Source organism: Botryllus schlosseri, chromosome 7 (assembly GCF_051294905.1).
Source record: "Botryllus schlosseri isolate E-star chromosome 7, Bs_hap1, whole genome shotgun sequence".
NCBI lineage: Eukaryota > Metazoa > Chordata > Ascidiacea > Stolidobranchia > Styelidae > Botryllus > Botryllus schlosseri.
Window position 1 is genome coordinate 8,442,494 of NC_137242.1, and position 18,594 is coordinate 8,461,087.

Here is an 18,594-nt window from a genome sequence, read left to right on the forward strand (position 1 = left end):
AGTGCCTTCTCTCTAACACGAGAATCGCAACCACAAGAGACTATCTGCTGCACAATCTCTTCATCGGTATTGTGAAACTGACATGTTGCAGCTAATTTCCTCAGTCTCGTAATGTACGATTGAATGGGCTCACCAGCATTTTGTCTTGTTTGCCGGAAGAGGTCTCTTTCAAAGATTTTATTCCGCTTAGGGATAAAATAGTTCGTAAGCTGCTTCTTAGTCTTCACATACGCATCCTCATCTCCCTCAATCTCAGGCAAGGTCTTAAGTATGTCATACACGTCTTCGCCGGCCTCATGTAGCAGTTTTGCACGTTTCTTGCCAGGGTCTGTAATACCCTCTGCCACCATCCAAATCTCAAATCTATCAATCCAGCTCGGCCAGCCAGCAGCTTTATTCGTATTGAAGTAAGACAAACCTTTACCCGTTGAAGCCATTGTTCCTCTGTTCTTCAGCAATTCTTCTTCCGCCAAAATCGTAATCCAACTGACTTGGCAAGTTTAATCCTCGTCGCCAATTGTTCTATCCTTACTAACTTGCTAAGGATACAGACAAGTGAACACACGCGTCTTTTACATCCAAGATATTGCTATTTACAGAATACCGTGCATACTTCAGTATCGCATCAGCTCGACTACCCCGACTATCACATGTGCATTCCACAGGAGGCCCACTAGCTAGATATGTCATGCAATGAACGTATAGTCGGTACACAACATCCGAGAGTAAGCCTGTGTCTACTCCAATGGATTCGGGAGCAGTGCTGGAGAAAGCGAAACCGACAGACAAAAGGTTTGATTCGTCGACATATCAAGCTGCTGTTGGGAGCCTACTTTATCTGGCGATGTATACTCGACCCGACATTGTGTTCGCAGTTGCTAAACTAGCACAATACAACAGTGATCCAACCGTATATCATTGGCAAATGATTAAACATTTATTGCGTTACATTCGAGGAACTATTGATTACGGTATAACTTATAAGAGTGGTGTCAACACTGTTACAGTTTTTGCAGACGCTGATTTCGGTGGTGACCGTGATGACAGGAAATCGACCTCGGGGTACATTATCTTGATGGGAAGTGCTCCAATTTGTTGGAGATCGAAGAAACAATCAGTAACGGCGCAGTCCACAGCTGAAGCAGAGTTTATCGCACTCAATCTCGCCGCTCGTGAAACCGCTTGGCTTCGCCAATTATTTGAGGAGATGGGAAAAAGCGTCAAAGTGCCGATCACCATCTTTGAAGACAACCAAAGCGCGATCGCGATGTGCCAAAACCCGGTTAATCACCAAGCAACAAAACATATAGCCGTGGAATTTGGATATATCCGAGACGAGCTCGATGCGAACAGGATTGACATCGAGTACGTCCCGACTGAGAAGCAGCTTGCCGACATATTTACAAAGCCGCTACGTCGACAGTCTTTCTGCAATTTGAGGGAGCAAATTGGAATTTCTCGTATTCCTGAATGAGAGATGCTGCATGTCATAAGAGAAGGAGTGTTGCGAAGCTTTAATTGCTTATGACCTGTGAACTCTCATTTCGTATTTCTGTTCCTCTCATTTGGTGATTGGGTCAATGATTATTTGATTGTTAGGTTAAGACGTAGTGTATAAATGCGTTTGTGTGTTAGCTAGTGCTTGCTGTTAATTTGCCTGTGTTGTCTACGCTGGATGCTACTTGCTGCTGCAAGAACAGATTATCTGCTTCTCTGAAATAAAATTAATTCGATTGAAGATATATCTCAAGCCTCGACGGATCAGGTCAAGATAGATCGTTCATCAACGTCCACCCCACTCTTTTTGCGAACATTTCACGTTATGTATTCGGAACGAGTGGAATTGCATAGTGTAAATGTCTTCCGAATATAAAAGTGTGATGATTTAATAGATTCAGTCCAAACAATGCGGAAGGGAGAATGCAGGAGAGATGAGAGACCAAAATTGATGAGTCGCTGCGGCTAGAGCAATTTTGTATAAACTTCGAAGAAATGTTGCTGTGTCAGATGATGGCTAGATCCAGCCAAATGGATAGCTCCACTTGGATCACGTTGACACGTTTTCGATTGCAGAATGTAGTGAGAAGGTTTTCGCTCCTGAAATACCATCTATAGTCAATTACACCTTATGGGCTTTATTATGTCCGGTCATAGGCACCAGACATACATTAAAGTACGCCAACATCCGACAATGGAAGAAAGTACATCAATGGTGGTGCTGTAGTCTTATTACAATACATAAATTTAAGTGCTAACATCCGTATTGAAATAGTGCGTACCAAGGTTCACAACCGATCGACCACCAAGGATAGTCTACGTCTGAGGTTGAAGGAATCACTCGCTCTTACAATGGTCCGCAGTCTCACTGGTTTTAGCTCACGGAGAATGAGTGCTTGCTTACAATGCCAACATGACTTTCGGACTTCATTTCTGTAGTGTATTATGAAAATGACTCGATTCGAATGACTGCAATAAATGATGGATTCGGATACGAATACTCGAATCATCATGTCCCGCCACGATGACCAAACACATCCTGATTGATTCAATTTATTGTTTTAAATTAACTTAAAATAAAGCGGTTGGGGACGAGGTCCGGATCCGGTACAGATATCGTCATCAAAGCCAAGTCCAACTATAGGTAATTAATTATATATAACTAAACATAGATAAGTAACTAACCTATAGTCTAACATCCAGGACTAAACAAGTGGTGTGCGAATCACAGGTGGCTGAAGAGCAAATCATTCCCAGTAGCCTACTCGTTAAAGTTTCGCTATACGAAACTGCATTACTTGGAAATGAGTTCACATCAAACTCGCGGTCTAGGTATTGTTCGCGCGGATCACCAGATAAACAGTCGCATATAGGATGGGCCAAAACCATGATGTTGCCTGAAATAGAACATTTTTTTAAATCAACAGCAAACAGAATTTACAATGTCACTATCAGCTAAAGATTATTTTGTAAATTGAAGGAATGGGATAATAATAGTTAACGATAACATCTTTTCAACTCACTTTCTAATTGTTGATTGTTTGCAACGATATCTGACGTCGGATGGGTCACGCGATTAACTGCACACTCCACGAGCACACCTACAGCTCTTTCATTGTTCACATCCTGGAGACGGTCTGACGTCGGATGGTCGATATGAGCTGTATTATTTAAAATGATAAATCCATTGTACCTAATCGGAAACATAGGAATCTGGTAAAATATCTCTCTCCTGACATCAGAGCAACGTTATTGACCGATAAATTCATAATCGGCAATCCCCATACTTATATCAACTCATCACCGCCAAGCGCTGCTGTAACCATTTAACCAGACAAGGTGATTTCAAAACACCACATAAGATTGTGAATGTATGTGTACACTCCAGAGATGAGCATGGATTAGGATTAGGTTTTGAAAAAACAGGATTTGTGAAATTTTGTCGGATTTGGATTGGATTTGGATTAGATATTTTTTTCAAAACGGATTAGGATTTGGATTGGATTGACCTATTTTCTGGGAGATGTCGTGTGGCGAATGGCGACAAACTTTATTCACATCAGTTATTATTGTACTTAAGGTCACTAAGTTATCTTGAATCAAGTGAATTGTTGGCTGTGCAAGAAAATTTTCGAATCCCTCCATTGCATATATTGGTATTTTTTTCTGAATTTCCAGTTGGAATCGGATTAGGATTGGACATGGACTTGAATATGTAAAAGTTATGGATTGGGATTTGGATTTGGATTTGTAGGTTCGGATTTGGATTGGATTAGGACATAGAAATTTCAAATCCGCTCATCTCTGGTACACTCCCACAATACGAGAGTTACTCACAAGGACAACATCCACATACGTCCTCCTACCAGAAACGTGAGTAACCCCACAAAAAATCATTCGACTATGCTGGTCCTGTTATTTGAAATTCTATATCTACGTCCATGCGGGACCTTCCTTAATACTACTTTGAAAACTTTAAAAATTATTCAGTTACTTATCTCCTAATAATAACCCCACTTGCCCCACCCCAATTCTTTCCTATTAATCGCAATTATTTTACTATGTTATGCTGAATTAATTATTACCAACCAATTGCAACCAAAATTTATTAGTAAATCTGTAATTTTTGAATGCAGGATTTGATCAGACCAGTTGACCCCACCCGGATTTAATTCGATCCCACCCTTTCCTATAACATTTAGTTTCTTTTTTTAAATTTCATCCAGCAATGTTTTTTTTTCTTTTCGGTTAGACAAATCAATAAATACTTCTCTCTTTCAAAATAATATATTTTGAGATTAATCGACGTTCTAGCAGCGTCATCTGCCAGAACATCACTCATGACTTGTACTGGCAACGATGCAAGTCTTTGATGATATTTGCAAATCTCTTGCGCCATCTACTGGTTCACCGCTCGCAAAGCAATGCCATTAGTCCCCCGCGCACGCAGTCCACCATGCACTGCATCTATCTATTCCCCGCATCTATTATGTATTCAATAAATAGGCTAGCCTATAGGCTCTGTGGTAATTTTATCGAGGAATGCTAATCGTATTGCGGTAAACGGTCATTTTTAGGCTTTCGTTTCGCTATGTATACAGCTAACAATGGTCAACTTATTATTAATTAGGAAACATTGCCTCCGCCCTGGGACGGGTACGATTTAATTCTACTAGTAGACATCATGTTTTGCTATTAGGAAGATTAACTTGTCTGTCTCGGTATTTAAACTTGGTTAGAGTCATAATCACCGGTCACCACTGCCTTTGACTCGCCCTAAACAATTCAAAACCAAGATTTAAAAAAAGAACTATAAGCAAGAAATAGAAATGCCTATTTCCGCACTAGCTATTAGTTGTATCGTACATTGTACCGACATGATAGCGTAATGGTTAAGCGTCCGGCTTCTTGAGCGGTAGGTCGTGGGTTCGATCCCCGGCCGGGTCAGACCAAAGACCTGATTAGTAACACTGGTATTCATGACTTCCCTGCTTGGCGCTCATGCATTACTGGGATAGCATGGAGGGGTGGTGCATGACTTAGAAAGCCATAAAAGCTATATCTGCACTTCCTTGTTCAGCGGCATATGCACATCATGCACTCATGGTATGCATATGCACAGAACTTGTGTATGTGTATCATGAGACGCTGTATATGCCGCAAAAAACATCAAGGACAAAAATAAACGACGTCTTTTCCTTTCCTTTGATACCAAACGATTCAGGAAACACTGTATACCGTAATACTGCGTATCACATATACTGTAGTAGTACAGTAATTACGTATCGACCGCCGCACAATTTTCCTTCCGCGGCCACAGGTTGGCCACCCCCAATCTATCACCTTCCGTTCGTGATAGTATAATATCCGCGAGATGACAGCACTAGAAAACATTCAATTTTGGAACGGACGCCTGCAATGCTTACAGAACGTTTGTATATGTTTTCAATATCAAGTTGAACATATTATAAACCACGAAACTATATAAGTTTGTTTATGTTTGTTCTAGATATTTCATTTTTACTATTACTCATTTCGAGACGCGTCTGACCATAACTTATATTTACTGCACATGGAAACTTAGCGCATCAAACTACCTCAAAATAAATCTGTCAACCATCACATCCGGGTGTTGTTGTGGTAATTTATTGCGAGGTCGCGGAAACATTTGTATGCAAAATTGATGGATTGATATATATCATGGTGCGTTGTAATATCGTGGGCGCGGTGTATAGGTGAAATCGAGAGATCGTGGAGTCACTAATTGAAATCACAGCCGGACTCTTGCAAACAAAGTTACATAATTAGTAGGGATGGTGTGAACCTCTGAAAGGTTCGGGTTCGTGTGAACGCGAACCTTTTTGAAAGGTTCTGTGTGAACACGAACGTGAACCTCGTGACGTCATATTGCTAATTCCAACCCTATCTTTCAACGAAGTGATAGCCTATGACACCTAGCGAAGACTCGGGCCACATAATGTCACATTGCTGAAGCACATATAGGCGTTTTAAACGTCGCTAAATGTATCAACCGCGGTTATGAAGGCATATAATAATCTCACAAAATCAATACAATCCGTCGCTTTGCCAACAATTTCGACGAGGACTTACCAGGGAATATAAGCTTACGCCTTAACGGTCTTTGACAGACCGGACAATATGTTCGGAGTCTGAGTATTGCTACATTGATATTGAGCAGAGTGTAAAACGGGTTTCTATACTCGCTACCGATACCATAAACAACAAGTTATATAGCAGTAGCCAGCACCTTGATCGCACGGATTTGGTTTTAATGATACAGTAAGGATATGAAGTCAAGATTGACCCAGTACGCCCGCTCGATTTTTTACATCAGAAAACGATATCAATGTCATTGATTGGTTGAATAAGCATCATTCGCTGACTACGTATATCGCTCGTGATGTTGTGTGGTTGCGGGTCAAGCTCACAGCAGAGAGTCACTAAATATTCACAAACAGAAAGCTGGATATTTCGAGAAATTTTTGCAACAAAAAAGCAAGTAAAACTTTTAATGTTGTCAAGGTGCATGCTCGTTTAGTGTTGATTTTTCATGCTGCCAGCGCCATGCATAGAGTGACCCGCAGTTGAAATGCAATATATTTTAACGAAAGATCTTATAGTGAAGTCCAAATTACTATTTACCAAAAAGGTTCAAAGTGCAGAACCTACCAAGGTTCTGTTGTGAACGCGAACCTCTAAATTTCCGAGGTTCACACACAGAACGCGAACGTGAACCTCGCGTTCACACCATCCCTAATAATTAGTTCCTAACGTGCGAAAGTAGAGCCGACTCATCTATTAACCCTTTGTAACCGGCCGGCCTACTGACCAAAATTTTACTGCATCCACATAGAAAACGATAAAATGTCATCCATATGGCTCAAATCGACGCCCAATATATTGCCGTCAACCTGAAGTAGCCGCCTAGCGGTCTGAGATACTCTCACGGCTCAGACGCCAGAGGGAATAGCGTTATGCGAGAAAATGTTCGCGATTTCTTGAAAATAAATTACAATTTTGTTCTTCTATATCTCCTGACGTCATACCTAGGCCCTCTCTTAGTATATGACCACCTGATTGCCTTCCGCATGAATCTCTACGTTCCAACGAGACATTACATGCTACCATAGCGCTTCATAGCCCCGCGCTACGATCTTGGAAAGGTAGTGATGATGAGCACAATCACGCGGCCGACGCCGATGAGTAATCGATTACGTAATCTCGTATTCTCGTTGAAGGCAACGCGCGTCCAGTTGTGCAGAACATAGGAACTGCCTTGGCAATGTTGCCGTTGGTATAGGCCTACATCTCCATGCTATTGAAGTGTTATCAACCCCAGTTGCTTGTTATATGTAACTTGCAGCTGCAAGGAATCCGTAAGTATACACATATTGCCTTATTCGACACTGCCCAGTGCCCATATACGCTCGGGAAGTCATTTCACGTGATACATTGCTTTATTTCGCATCAATTTGAACTGTATTCTACACGGCTAATGCTCCATGTATGATCAACAGTAGTCATACAAGCCAACAGTAACTTCGTGTGCCATCTAAAACAGATATATAACTGCCTCTATATGATGTTGTTATCACAGGCTCGGGTACAAAAATAGCCTAACTCGCACGCTTATTTGTGCGGTGTTAGGGCTGGTGTCGGCTTTCTTATACAAAACTAAGCTCCATGATATGGATATTGATGGATATGCCAGGATAATGGCTAATTATATGTATAATTTGCTATTGCCTGAAGCAATTGTACATCTGTTTGAAACCGCAACGAGTCAGGTCATCTTACGCAGCCATGATTTTCACGTGATAAGGTATGCTTCTTTCACGTCAATTTGAAACATCTTCTACGTGCTAATCTTCGATATAAGGACTTTCATAGAATAGTATGACCAACAACAAGTCATAGAAGATAACTGTAATCGGTTATATGAAGTCTAGAACGGAAGATACAATGGTTTATATTTCAGGCGGTCACTCACGCGAACATCATTACAAATTCAATTTTGCGGGAAACCTTTTTGCGTGTTCAATCTGCATTTCAAGCAGGATATACATTGCAACATTAGGTTATACATGGTCTGATGTATGCGTATTTATAAGAGCTATACATACCAACCGATTGCAATCGTTTATGACCAATACAGGTCTAGCTATCTTGGATTAAATATAGACTCCTCTGCGTTAAACAGTCGCGGTCTAGTATACTAGACCGCCGGTCGGAAAGGGTTAAAGCTACGAACGTTACTGCAAATAGTACATTTCCATTATAGTCTTTGTGGTAGCAAAAAAGGTACATATTTGAACTTTGACATATTACATTATGTTATAACTTCATAATGGGTTATACTCGATTACTCGACTCGACTCGAAGCATATATCACGTGATTCAGAATCGAATCACTCACGTACTCGATTTTGCCCAGCCCTAGTCGCAATGCAGTGAGGATTTAAAGCAGCACCTTATTATCTGGAGTCGGTTGAAATCATGGTACACATTGAGAGGCTATTAATAGCGAACTATTACATATGTTTGAATATGTACTATGTGAAATCACGTCATCAATATTTTCCACACTACCAGTGACATTCGCTCTTTTCAAATCGTATACTCGATATATAGGCTATTTGCATCTTATGAACGTTAGAGACGCTGAAATAACAATATCACGAATAATTAAATTAGTATCTACAAATGATGTAACCCCACGTTTTTAGAGGTAGATCTACAATGAGCGAATAATAAAGACAATACTCGTATATTTTTTCATTTTGTATACATCAGCAAGAAACAGTCAACGTGCCTACATTGAGTTGCAGGTATTTCAGCAGTCATGACCTGCACATCTTACTCGTAGTGCAACAGTATACGAGGCATTAGGTCTTGCGTTTCTCTATCGTTTCTGCTAACGTTGAAAATCGTTGTTTACGTCAACAGTTGATAACATCTCAGTGACATCGTGCCATAAATTTTATCGTCAATCCGTGCATTCATTCATATTTCTCTGGTAATCTCCACCAAGAAATATATAATTCGCGTTCTCGTTGTTTCGCAATGGGGTCGTAATTGAATGTTGTGCGACGGTGGATAGTTGATTGGTTTATTGGGTTGAATTGTATTTCAATCCCTATATTTCCACGCGAATCAAATTACAAAATTAATATATACCACGTATATTTTCTCATAGGAGCCTATTACCCAACAGCAATTGCTAACGACATTCAGTGCATCGAATCCTGAAACATAGGCCTATACCAGAACGCGTACGTTTTAATACAGCTTAGAGGATTTTTGTGTTATTTCAACTTTTCAGAATTGCAATTCCTATTAATATAACCAAATTTACAACAGCCCTTCAGACCGTCTCTTGAAATCGACGGAAAAGCAACGCTATTCTGGAGTTGTAAAAACATTCAAGGCACAGTCTGATTTGCACCGCATATTTTACAGACCAAGACAGGAAACTTTCAGATTCGTCCCACTCTCTTCGAATTTGAGCGCATATGACAATGCGGTAAGAATAAGAACACGGTGTTTATACTAAGTGATATCTGTATAATATAGAGACGTCAAGATTGCACGTTTGCGTGACAATTCTCAAAATATAAGTTTCGTGACAGGAAATTACAAATAAGCTGACAACATCTCGGATTCTCGAGTTCCCCAATTATAGAGACACAGTCGAAATTGTGTTCATCTAAACCGCAAGACTTAGATCCGAGAATAAATCTATGGGGTCAGCTTATATTCGAGACTAAATTTATGGGGTTAGCCAAGGGAATATTCGGATTATACATATCTGATTGTTGCTGCCATCCTACTCGATTGGTGCTCGAGATCTGTGGTCGTTGATGACTAGCGTTTTTTTCTTTCTTTATTAACCACTACCGAGTTATAGCATGGCCCACGGTCCACCTGGCCTTTGTCTTTTATAAGACTCTATTTTCTACTGGAAATGGATGACGGCTACGAGATTAGATAAACCGGATCATTTTAGGGATGGTGAAGTAATTGCCGTATTAAATCTCCAATGAGTCTGGTCGTGATAGAACAGTAGACCTACTGGTTAAGTGGGCTATTAAAATTCATTCAGTGAGGAGACATGCGCTGCTGAATAAAAGTTAGTATTGAGTGATCATGAGACCTTTTTCGTAAATGTAGGCTTGGGAATGGAAACTCTCATATTCCAAATTCGTGGTAATGTCCGTTGGGCGAAACGATTGCGCTACGCAGGTAAAGTAAAGTATTACAATCGCTAGAAAATAAAATCACGTTTCCCCGTAGCAAACAATTGTAACATGCAACAACATCGTTATTTTTGGCAGCATGTTTACATTGAGGTGGAGCGACTAGTATACCGTTTCACGAAAATGACATTTTATGTTCACTGTGTTGCAATGGCCGTTGTCAGTGGGTCACTGCACTGTCTCTTCGCATTACAAAGTAGCATACAGGTGAAGCAGGGTGTTGGACTTATCTCTATGGGCGCATATTACGGTGGAGGCATTCCAGGCTCCTACATCATTTATCCTGTCCTGCTTCGCTTAATCGGACGGAAATACAATTTTGTATTGGGAGGTGTATGCAGCATAGGTTTCGGGTTGGCGTTACTCCTGCCTGTTACATCACAGTCTGTTATATCTATACGAGCGATTCTAGGAGCATTTGAGCCTTCCCTATGGTGCGCGGCATATAGTATCGCTAGTAGTTACAGGCGGCGAGACAGCGATGGGGCGCAAGATGGCAAAGAAGGACTAAACGTTAAACAATTCATTGCTATAACTGGATTTTCTCAAGCACTATTCAACTTGGTCCCTGAACTTGTATTGAGGAAGAGAAATGTTGCGGAAAACGAAGATATGAATCTCAATGTTAGCGTATATTGTGGAGCAAGGGATTGTCCGAGTGAATATTCGAATGAGGAAGAACACCCAATATTTCGTAACCTAATACCATCAAAACTCTCAATTTATATTTTGGTAAGTGTGCTTGCACTGCTGCAAACATCTGCCATGATTATTCACTTTATTGTGGTACCAAACGACGTTCCAGCCGGTCAAAATGAGACGGATGCTTTGATTTGCGATGGCGTTGATCATAAGAATCAGAATTATGTTGGCAAAAATATTCGCAAACTATTTGTGCATCTAAAAGGATCCCTGTCAACGATAGGTTTCAGCTTTCTGTCACTGGAAACGTTGTTTACATTCTCGTCTCATCTGCATCATGGCTTCTATTCCGGATTCGTGTGGTCAGTATTTAGCCGGTCATTTGTATCTTGCCCGTTGGGAATCGCAAGGGTTGGGTCGTGTATGTTCATCGTGAATATCATGTCTGCTTCGATCTCTATGATCGTTGCTAAACTTGGTGATAAATCGTCAATGCGTGCGATTACTTGTACGAAATTAGTTTTTGATTTTGCGATGTGCTGCTTCATGGCTACGTGGACGCCCAATGACAGTAACCTGTATGTTCCCTATTTACTGGCAGTTTTGACAGGTTTGTGCCATGGATTATCGAGAAATGTGTCTGGATCAATACCAGTCTCATATTTCGACGATGCGGACACCGCGTATTCGATGTGCATGGGATTAATAGCAGTTGGCATCGTCATATCTCAATTTCTTGCTGCGAAAACTTGTACGGTGACACTGGTCATCGTGTTAGCGTCATCGTCACTGATATCCACATGCACATTAGTTACGGGGGATTACCTATATTCGGCCTCCAGGTGACACGTGAAAAGAAAAATGCAGCAATATGAACCATATTAGTATTGGTGCCATATTTTGGGAATCCGAAAAGACGACACGTTTTGAAAATTTTCAGACTTAAATTTATTCCTAATTTGTAGTTGGTTGACTAGAATAAAATGGTCATCACTTTGATTCGATAACCGAAATACCCACTTTACTCATTATTGTTATAGTGTTGACTAAAAAAGGGTTGGCTTTCTGGCTCAACTCCCGAGAGACCCGTCATTTACTATATCTCAATTCAATTTCACACACATTTAAACAAGTTTTTCAAAAAAATAGGCCAGATTCCAAAAAAAATGAGGACATTTGGGCGTCCTCCGAGGACACTTTCACAAACGCCAAATCGTCTTAAAATAGGACGTATGGTAACCCTACATATTCGTGACTCACATTTGTATACGTCAGTTGCTCTTGACCGGTGTTCCATGAAACACCAAAGGTTCCCTGCGCCATTCATTCTCAAGATTTTCCGCAAAGATCAAAACGCACTCAACTCTTACATGTGATGTGATGTGATGATGATGATCTCGTCTTGGCCATAATTTGTTGCAACTAAATAGGCTCGATCAGTTGTCGAATTGTGACTGCTGCGGTGGTCACGTTGGGGTTCAAAATCGAGATCCCGTTCTTCTGAAATGCTAATTATATCTCCAAAATTAATGAGCTCATTTGTAATTGAGCAACCGCTATCACCCTGTTACGTTTCGACCGAACAATGCGCTGACACTTTTTCAAGGTGAAGCCCGCATTTCTGAACTTGTATATGAAAGGGAGCAGCAGGAGTCACACTAATGCACCCGTGTTGGGATGACTCAAGTCATAACTTTTTCGAATGACTTGACTTGACTCGAGTCACTTTGCAAAAATGACTTGACTTGACTTGACTCGGCGCTTCAAAAATGTGGATTGACTCGTGACTCGGAGCAAAATTTACGAGTCAGTTTCAAGTCATCAAGTAAACGGTGTCGACTAAATCAATGTATTCTGTGCATGTTTGGATTATTCACGATACGCCATTGTAACTTGTGAGAGCAACCAGTCATTCACTGAATGCACGTTTCGCTGATCCTACATTGTTACATCACATATACACTGACCGCATACGAAATGATCACAGTTGCCTTGTCGTAGTAGCAGATTAATTCAATAGCAACGTATCGCTGTTTATTGGACGGCTCTGTCCTTATATTGCACGGTGTTCACCTTTACCAACCCTCTTGTATGATTTAAATCTAACAATTATATGTTATGTAATTATATCCTCACCGATGTGTATAGATGGCTAGTGCATTGTACGATATCAATTTCTTTCATCTTCTCGAGGCTTCTTATTCGATCCTCTATTTTTGCTGATAATAAGAGAATGTATAGCAAGTCGCTCAGAGTTGTCAAACTCAACTGACGTCGCGGGACGAATTCAAATATACAGATCACTCGCGGGCCGCACCAGTCAAATTCCAAAATATTACTAACTCTTAACTCAATATATGCACTTTTTCGCATTCTCGGAATTGGATGTCAGCGATTTTCTCCTGACGATAACTACAGTCACAACTCCGCTGCCAGGTTGTTATAATGTGGCCTATGAGCATACTCGAAATTTGCTATCTTGAAGGAATATTTATTAGTAGTATTTCTTACTGCAAATTCGAGAAAAGTGTTGGATAAAATTACGCAATTTTCACCATAGACTCAGAATTTCTTTGCGGACCGAATGAAATCATTTGGTGGGTCGTATGTTTGACACCCCTGATGTAGCTATACAGTTACTTACGTATTTTATTAGCAGTTCTACGTGTGCGTGAGCGATACAACGCATTTTTGCATGCATATTTAACTTTATATTCGTTATTTGATTCAAGAGAAATTACCAATTGATCTCTTTAACATAGCCAGTAAAATATAATGAATTTGAACGATCACTCATACTTCGAAAATTCAATTTTACTTGAATTGGGACTTGACTCGTGACTTGACTTTGCTTAACTTGACTTGACTCGAGTCACCTCCAAAAAACGAGTGACTTGACTTGACTCGAGTCCCCTTTGAAAATCGATTGACTTGTCTTGACTCGAGTCAAAATGTGCAATGACTCGAGATGACTCGTGACTCGAAGGTAGTGACTTGATCCCAACACTGTAATGTGCTATCAATATTCATTATCATGTTTTCGTTTTGTGTGAAAATTGCATCTAGTGGTTTTATTCTTTCATCACTCCGTTGATGTACAGTTCATTTTGTGCACCAGTATTTTATAGTAATGTATTACATGTGTGGTTGGATGTGTATTGTGGTAGAGTTTAGTTTTTATGACTCACCGAAAATCTCGGGTTCCGCGAAGGATGGCATATTATCGTAAATCAGTGTTTCTCAACGTTAGTTCCAGCGTCCCCCCTATGGGTTTCCAAAACGGGCGGTAACACTCAGGGTGCGATATGGGGGGGGGACACTGAGTAAAATGGTGTCGCAATAAATGGTGCGGTAGTTTTCCTCTATGGCAGGGGTTCTCAACCTGGAGGCGCGGGAGGCTCTCAGGGGAAGCGCGAGAAATTTTTGTCAATTTTGTCAATGTCTTCATAAATTGTGACTAACCATGTGTTTCACAACCATTCTGAAGAGACGATTATTGAAGATTAAACTTAATTCGTATTCTAGAAAGCTTGCCAAGCTCAAACTCCAGCAGTCGCGCACAACGGAGTATAGGCTGACTTCAACTTCATTAGAGCAAATTTTTGATATTCTTTGAAGATTTAGAGAAATTCTTACGTGCAAGTCATTCATTACTTTATAGCTTTGGCAGTAACCTAAATCTCTGTGCGCTAGGTAGCTATTGTTGATAGCTGGCGAACTGCACTGCCTAAGACAGACTTAGATGCAATATAGGTTGACTGGTTTCGCCCTCAATTTGGCTATAAATCAACACAATTTCATTCATTTCCAAAACTGATCAAATTTAGCAAGGCAGGACAGAACGACGCCGTGCTCTCTGTAGTCACCACCAACATCAGGATTAGTCTCAGTGCAACCTAACTTGAAATTATTTGATGTACTTTTCAATGTTTTGTTGTTATTTTCCAACAAGTTTGGGGAAGTTTGTCAGCAATGTAAAAGACTAAACAACTGGAATGCGGATTCAAAATTGGCGTAAGATATAGGGGAGATGTGGTACCGATGGATCACTGGGACCGAAAATACTTTGAAAATTCTCTATGATAATTCCATGATTGCACTCCGTGAACTTGTCTACAATTGCATGCTGGCAAAATCTTTCCTCACATACAAAAAAAATCGACGTGCGCGAACTATGGGGTCTCTCACAGATGATTTTTGTTTTGGGGGTCTAAACTAAATTTAGATCAATATATACATTTTTCTTTGTAACCTTCAACACGAACAAACCAGCAATCATTTTTATGGTGAAGTGTAGGGCTTGTATCAGGCTATATAATGGCACCTATTATTTTTTTCAGTACTTTCCTCGAGTGGACTTTTTTTCGATTCATGTATAAAATTCGTAGGCTGGGGACCGATGATACAATAGCCAAATCAAGCAAAATAATCAAGCATACTAATCATGAAACAAATGAAACATGCCTACGTACAAAAAATCTTTATCTAATAATTGCATATGATGTTTTATCGCTATAACGAGGTATTTGGAAGTCACGCTGTCGATTTTCGGGCAATATGTATGTACCCACAAATTTATAAGTTCGGGCCTAAATCGAAACGTGATTTTATGACAACATTTGAGTTAATACTTATTCTATTTTTTGACAGTTGCGACCAAACATTCTTCTTTGGCTTGCTGCAGCTTAGATTATAATACTGAGCAAGAAAAGTAGTCACATTTGAGTTTTTTAGGGTATGTGTGTCATAGGTCCCCGGGTCGTGTGTCATTGGACCCACCGGGTGGGGACCGATGACACGTTCGAGCAACAAATTTTGAACGTCCATAAATATTTTTTGAAAAGACGGATATTCATGTATATGTGCGCGATAGGTAGAGCTTGTATCAAAGTGCTGAGCCAGCAAAAGATTTGCTGTTTTCGGCTGAACATTTCGTGGCCAGCGATCATTTTCCAATTTTTGATCCATCGGTACCACATCTCCCCTACCTTATGTATACTATCAGATCAGGGGTGGGCAGCCGGTACGGCCGCATGCGGCCGTAGAAGGGAATTTGTGCGGCTGTCGACGCCTAATTCAATTAGTATGTGTTGGCAGCCGTAGACATGCAAATTGCAATTACGAATTCACTCCCGAATTTTCGAGAGATTTTATTCAATCTTGAAATTTTCTCGCGCTCCGCGCAATTCAACAAGACTTCATTTTTCGATTTTAATGCAGCAGCGCCCTTCTTAACTGGAGCAGGAATGGGAATCCTCAAGAAATAACAATTCATTCGCGGCTCTGATAAATTGTCGCGCTCTGCGCGACAATATGCACTCCCAGCAAGTATTCATAACATTGCCACTCGCGATGTCGGTGCGTACAATAGGCCGTTGTGAAAAGTAGTCAAGAGTTCACTGGGTATGGATATGGACAGTTTTCCATAGGTATTTTGCGTCCAGATCGTTCATTGCGGCTATGCCCTGGAATGCCGCCTTAGGCTACATAAGTAATCGAAATGCGGCCATGATTAGTAAGAAGGTTGCCCACCTATGTATTAGATGATGTGCTCTTTTTGACATGACGATAAATGTAAGGGGGGTCAGGGGGCGCGATTATTTTGACCATCGCCAAGGGGGGCGAGTGTCAAAAATGGTTGAGAACCGCTGCTCTAGGGAAATATGATTCAATAGTAAAAAAATAATTCTATGTATCCGTGAACTCTCGTTGCAGATTTATACATTTCGCAAATTCTAGGGTTGTTATTATTGTTCATGTAAAATTTTAACATTATGAGCAACAATGCGTAATATAAATACACGAAGTGCAAATTTCAAATAGCATTAATCTGCTTTAAAATCATATTATTCGTGTTGATTTAGGAATATTTTTAGCCTACTTCAAGCCTTCAAAATTCCGGACATTTAGGCATATTTTAGAATTGTCTCCCTGACGCAGTTTTTACAGTGAAATTACGGTCATGTCCGGGAAATTCTGGACGTATTGCCACCCTACACAATAGACATCTGCTTTCTAACAAATACCCAACGGTATGAAATTCGATATTGGTGCGCTCGTTGCCAGACCGTCGGGCGTCAATTAAGTTTACTGAAATAGATAGGATTCCCCTTCAAGCGAATGGCATAAACACAGAATTAGTGTCTGGATCTGACCTTGTATACCTATGGTGGCTTAATTCAGCGCCGTGCACTGTACTAGTGCACAATGTACCGCGTCGTGCACTGTACAAGTGCACAATGCTCCATGTCAGTAACAAATTGCACCACATGCTCAAAATGATATTGCACGACAGTTCAATGTTACGAGTGTATCAAGCAGACATTAATGATTACACAAAACTGATGGTTACCAACTGGAAAGCGCTCATCCAATCACCAATTACAATTATTATATCCAACACCAGGGGTATACGGGCATCGCATTGACTTCGTCGCATCGGAACAATTGTTTTCATAATACATGGACGTTGTGGCCAGCTTTTATGCCTTCACTTTTAAAGTTCAATGCTCTGCGACGCCGATAGCAGACGATATATATAAATGTAAGACCTTGGTAGCTTTCACACTCTATTTACGTCGACTTGCGAATGAATATAACTTGGAGAGCGAGAGCTACTTCTAAAGTTTGCAAATCATTACCGGAGTAAACGATCATGCGCTGATGGAGTAGATTTCAACTCGTACACACACACAATGTGTGCGCCTCCGAATCGACATAAGCAGCAAAGTCACGTTTTGACGTTTTGACGTGGCCTATATATTAGTCTTATTACCAATTAGTTATATTGCTCAGCCCACATCAGCATCAATCCCGCTTTGTGGCATGCATGGTGATTATTCTTTTTCGAACCACACAATCGGCCATCGGTGTTTCGTTGAAGTGAAATATTGCGGGTATAACGAATATTATAGCCCACCCACAATACAATAATTACTAGGGCTGGGCAAAATCGAGGACCTTTGTGATTGGCGTCTGAATCACGTATTATGCCTCGAGTCGAGTATTCGAGTATCACTCATTGTGACGTCATCACAGAATGTAATATATCCGAGTTCAAATATGTCCCTTTTATGCCACCACGATGAATATAATGTTTGTTATCCAACACATTTAAGATACTTACTGTTCTTTCGGCCATACCGATTGTATTGCACATTGTGACAATGACTTCGAAAATACAGGGAGCGTAATTGTTCATCGTTAAGTCATGTTCATGTCAAACCGATAAGATTCTTTATCAGCCTAATGCCGGTGTGAACCACGGAACTTTATAAACACCCCAAATCTGGTGGTTTCCAACCTTTTGTTGTCGCGACTCCATCTCCAATTTCAAAATGTTTCGTGACCTAGATCAAAATTTGACCAGCTGATTACTGAAGAAAATCAGCACCTCTGCCCAGACTTACTCACGTGCTATTTTGGAAGCTGATTACGTTCAGCATCATCGCGAACCCCAAAATATAGGCAAACGACCCCCACGTTTAGAACCATTATCTTTGAAAAAAGCATTTATAAACGCCCTTAACCGTCTCTGCGAATATACCGTTCCATAATTGCGATTGCAATTAGGTTTATTTCAATAAATGGCGGTTATTTTATTTTATTTTGTATTGCAGTTATTTCGAGGGTGTTAGTCCCCGTATCAAAACCAACATATGTGATAATAAATCGTGCG

The 18,594-nt window shown here is 40.5% G+C and overlaps 2 protein-coding genes across 2 annotated transcripts; both read left to right on the top strand.

The window, feature by feature from the left end:
* The first annotated feature begins 745 nt into the window (after positions 1 to 745).
* LOC145443475 (uncharacterized) lies at positions 746 to 1,474 on the top strand. Its single transcript, XM_080321440.1, has one exon. The coding sequence runs from the start codon at positions 746 to 748 to the stop codon at positions 1,472 to 1,474; it is 729 nt and encodes a 242-aa protein (XP_080177566.1).
* An 8,555-nt stretch (positions 1,475 to 10,029) lies between these two features.
* LOC145443355 (protein unc-93 homolog A-like) lies at positions 10,030 to 14,072 on the top strand. Its single transcript, XM_080321333.1, has one exon. The coding sequence runs from the start codon at positions 10,326 to 10,328 to the stop codon at positions 11,760 to 11,762; it is 1,437 nt and encodes a 478-aa protein (XP_080177459.1). The 5' UTR covers positions 10,030 to 10,325; the 3' UTR covers positions 11,763 to 14,072.
* Positions 14,073 to 18,594: the final 4,522 nt, after the last annotated feature.

Bases quoted from the DNA above. Each gene is read 5' to 3' on its own strand.
- LOC145443475 (XM_080321440.1), top strand. From the start codon at position 746: ATGGATTCGGGAGCAGTGCTGGAGAAAGCGAAACCGACAGACAAAAGG.
- LOC145443355 (XM_080321333.1), top strand. From the start codon at position 10,326: ATGCAACAACATCGTTATTTTTGGCAGCATGTTTACATTGAGGTGGAG.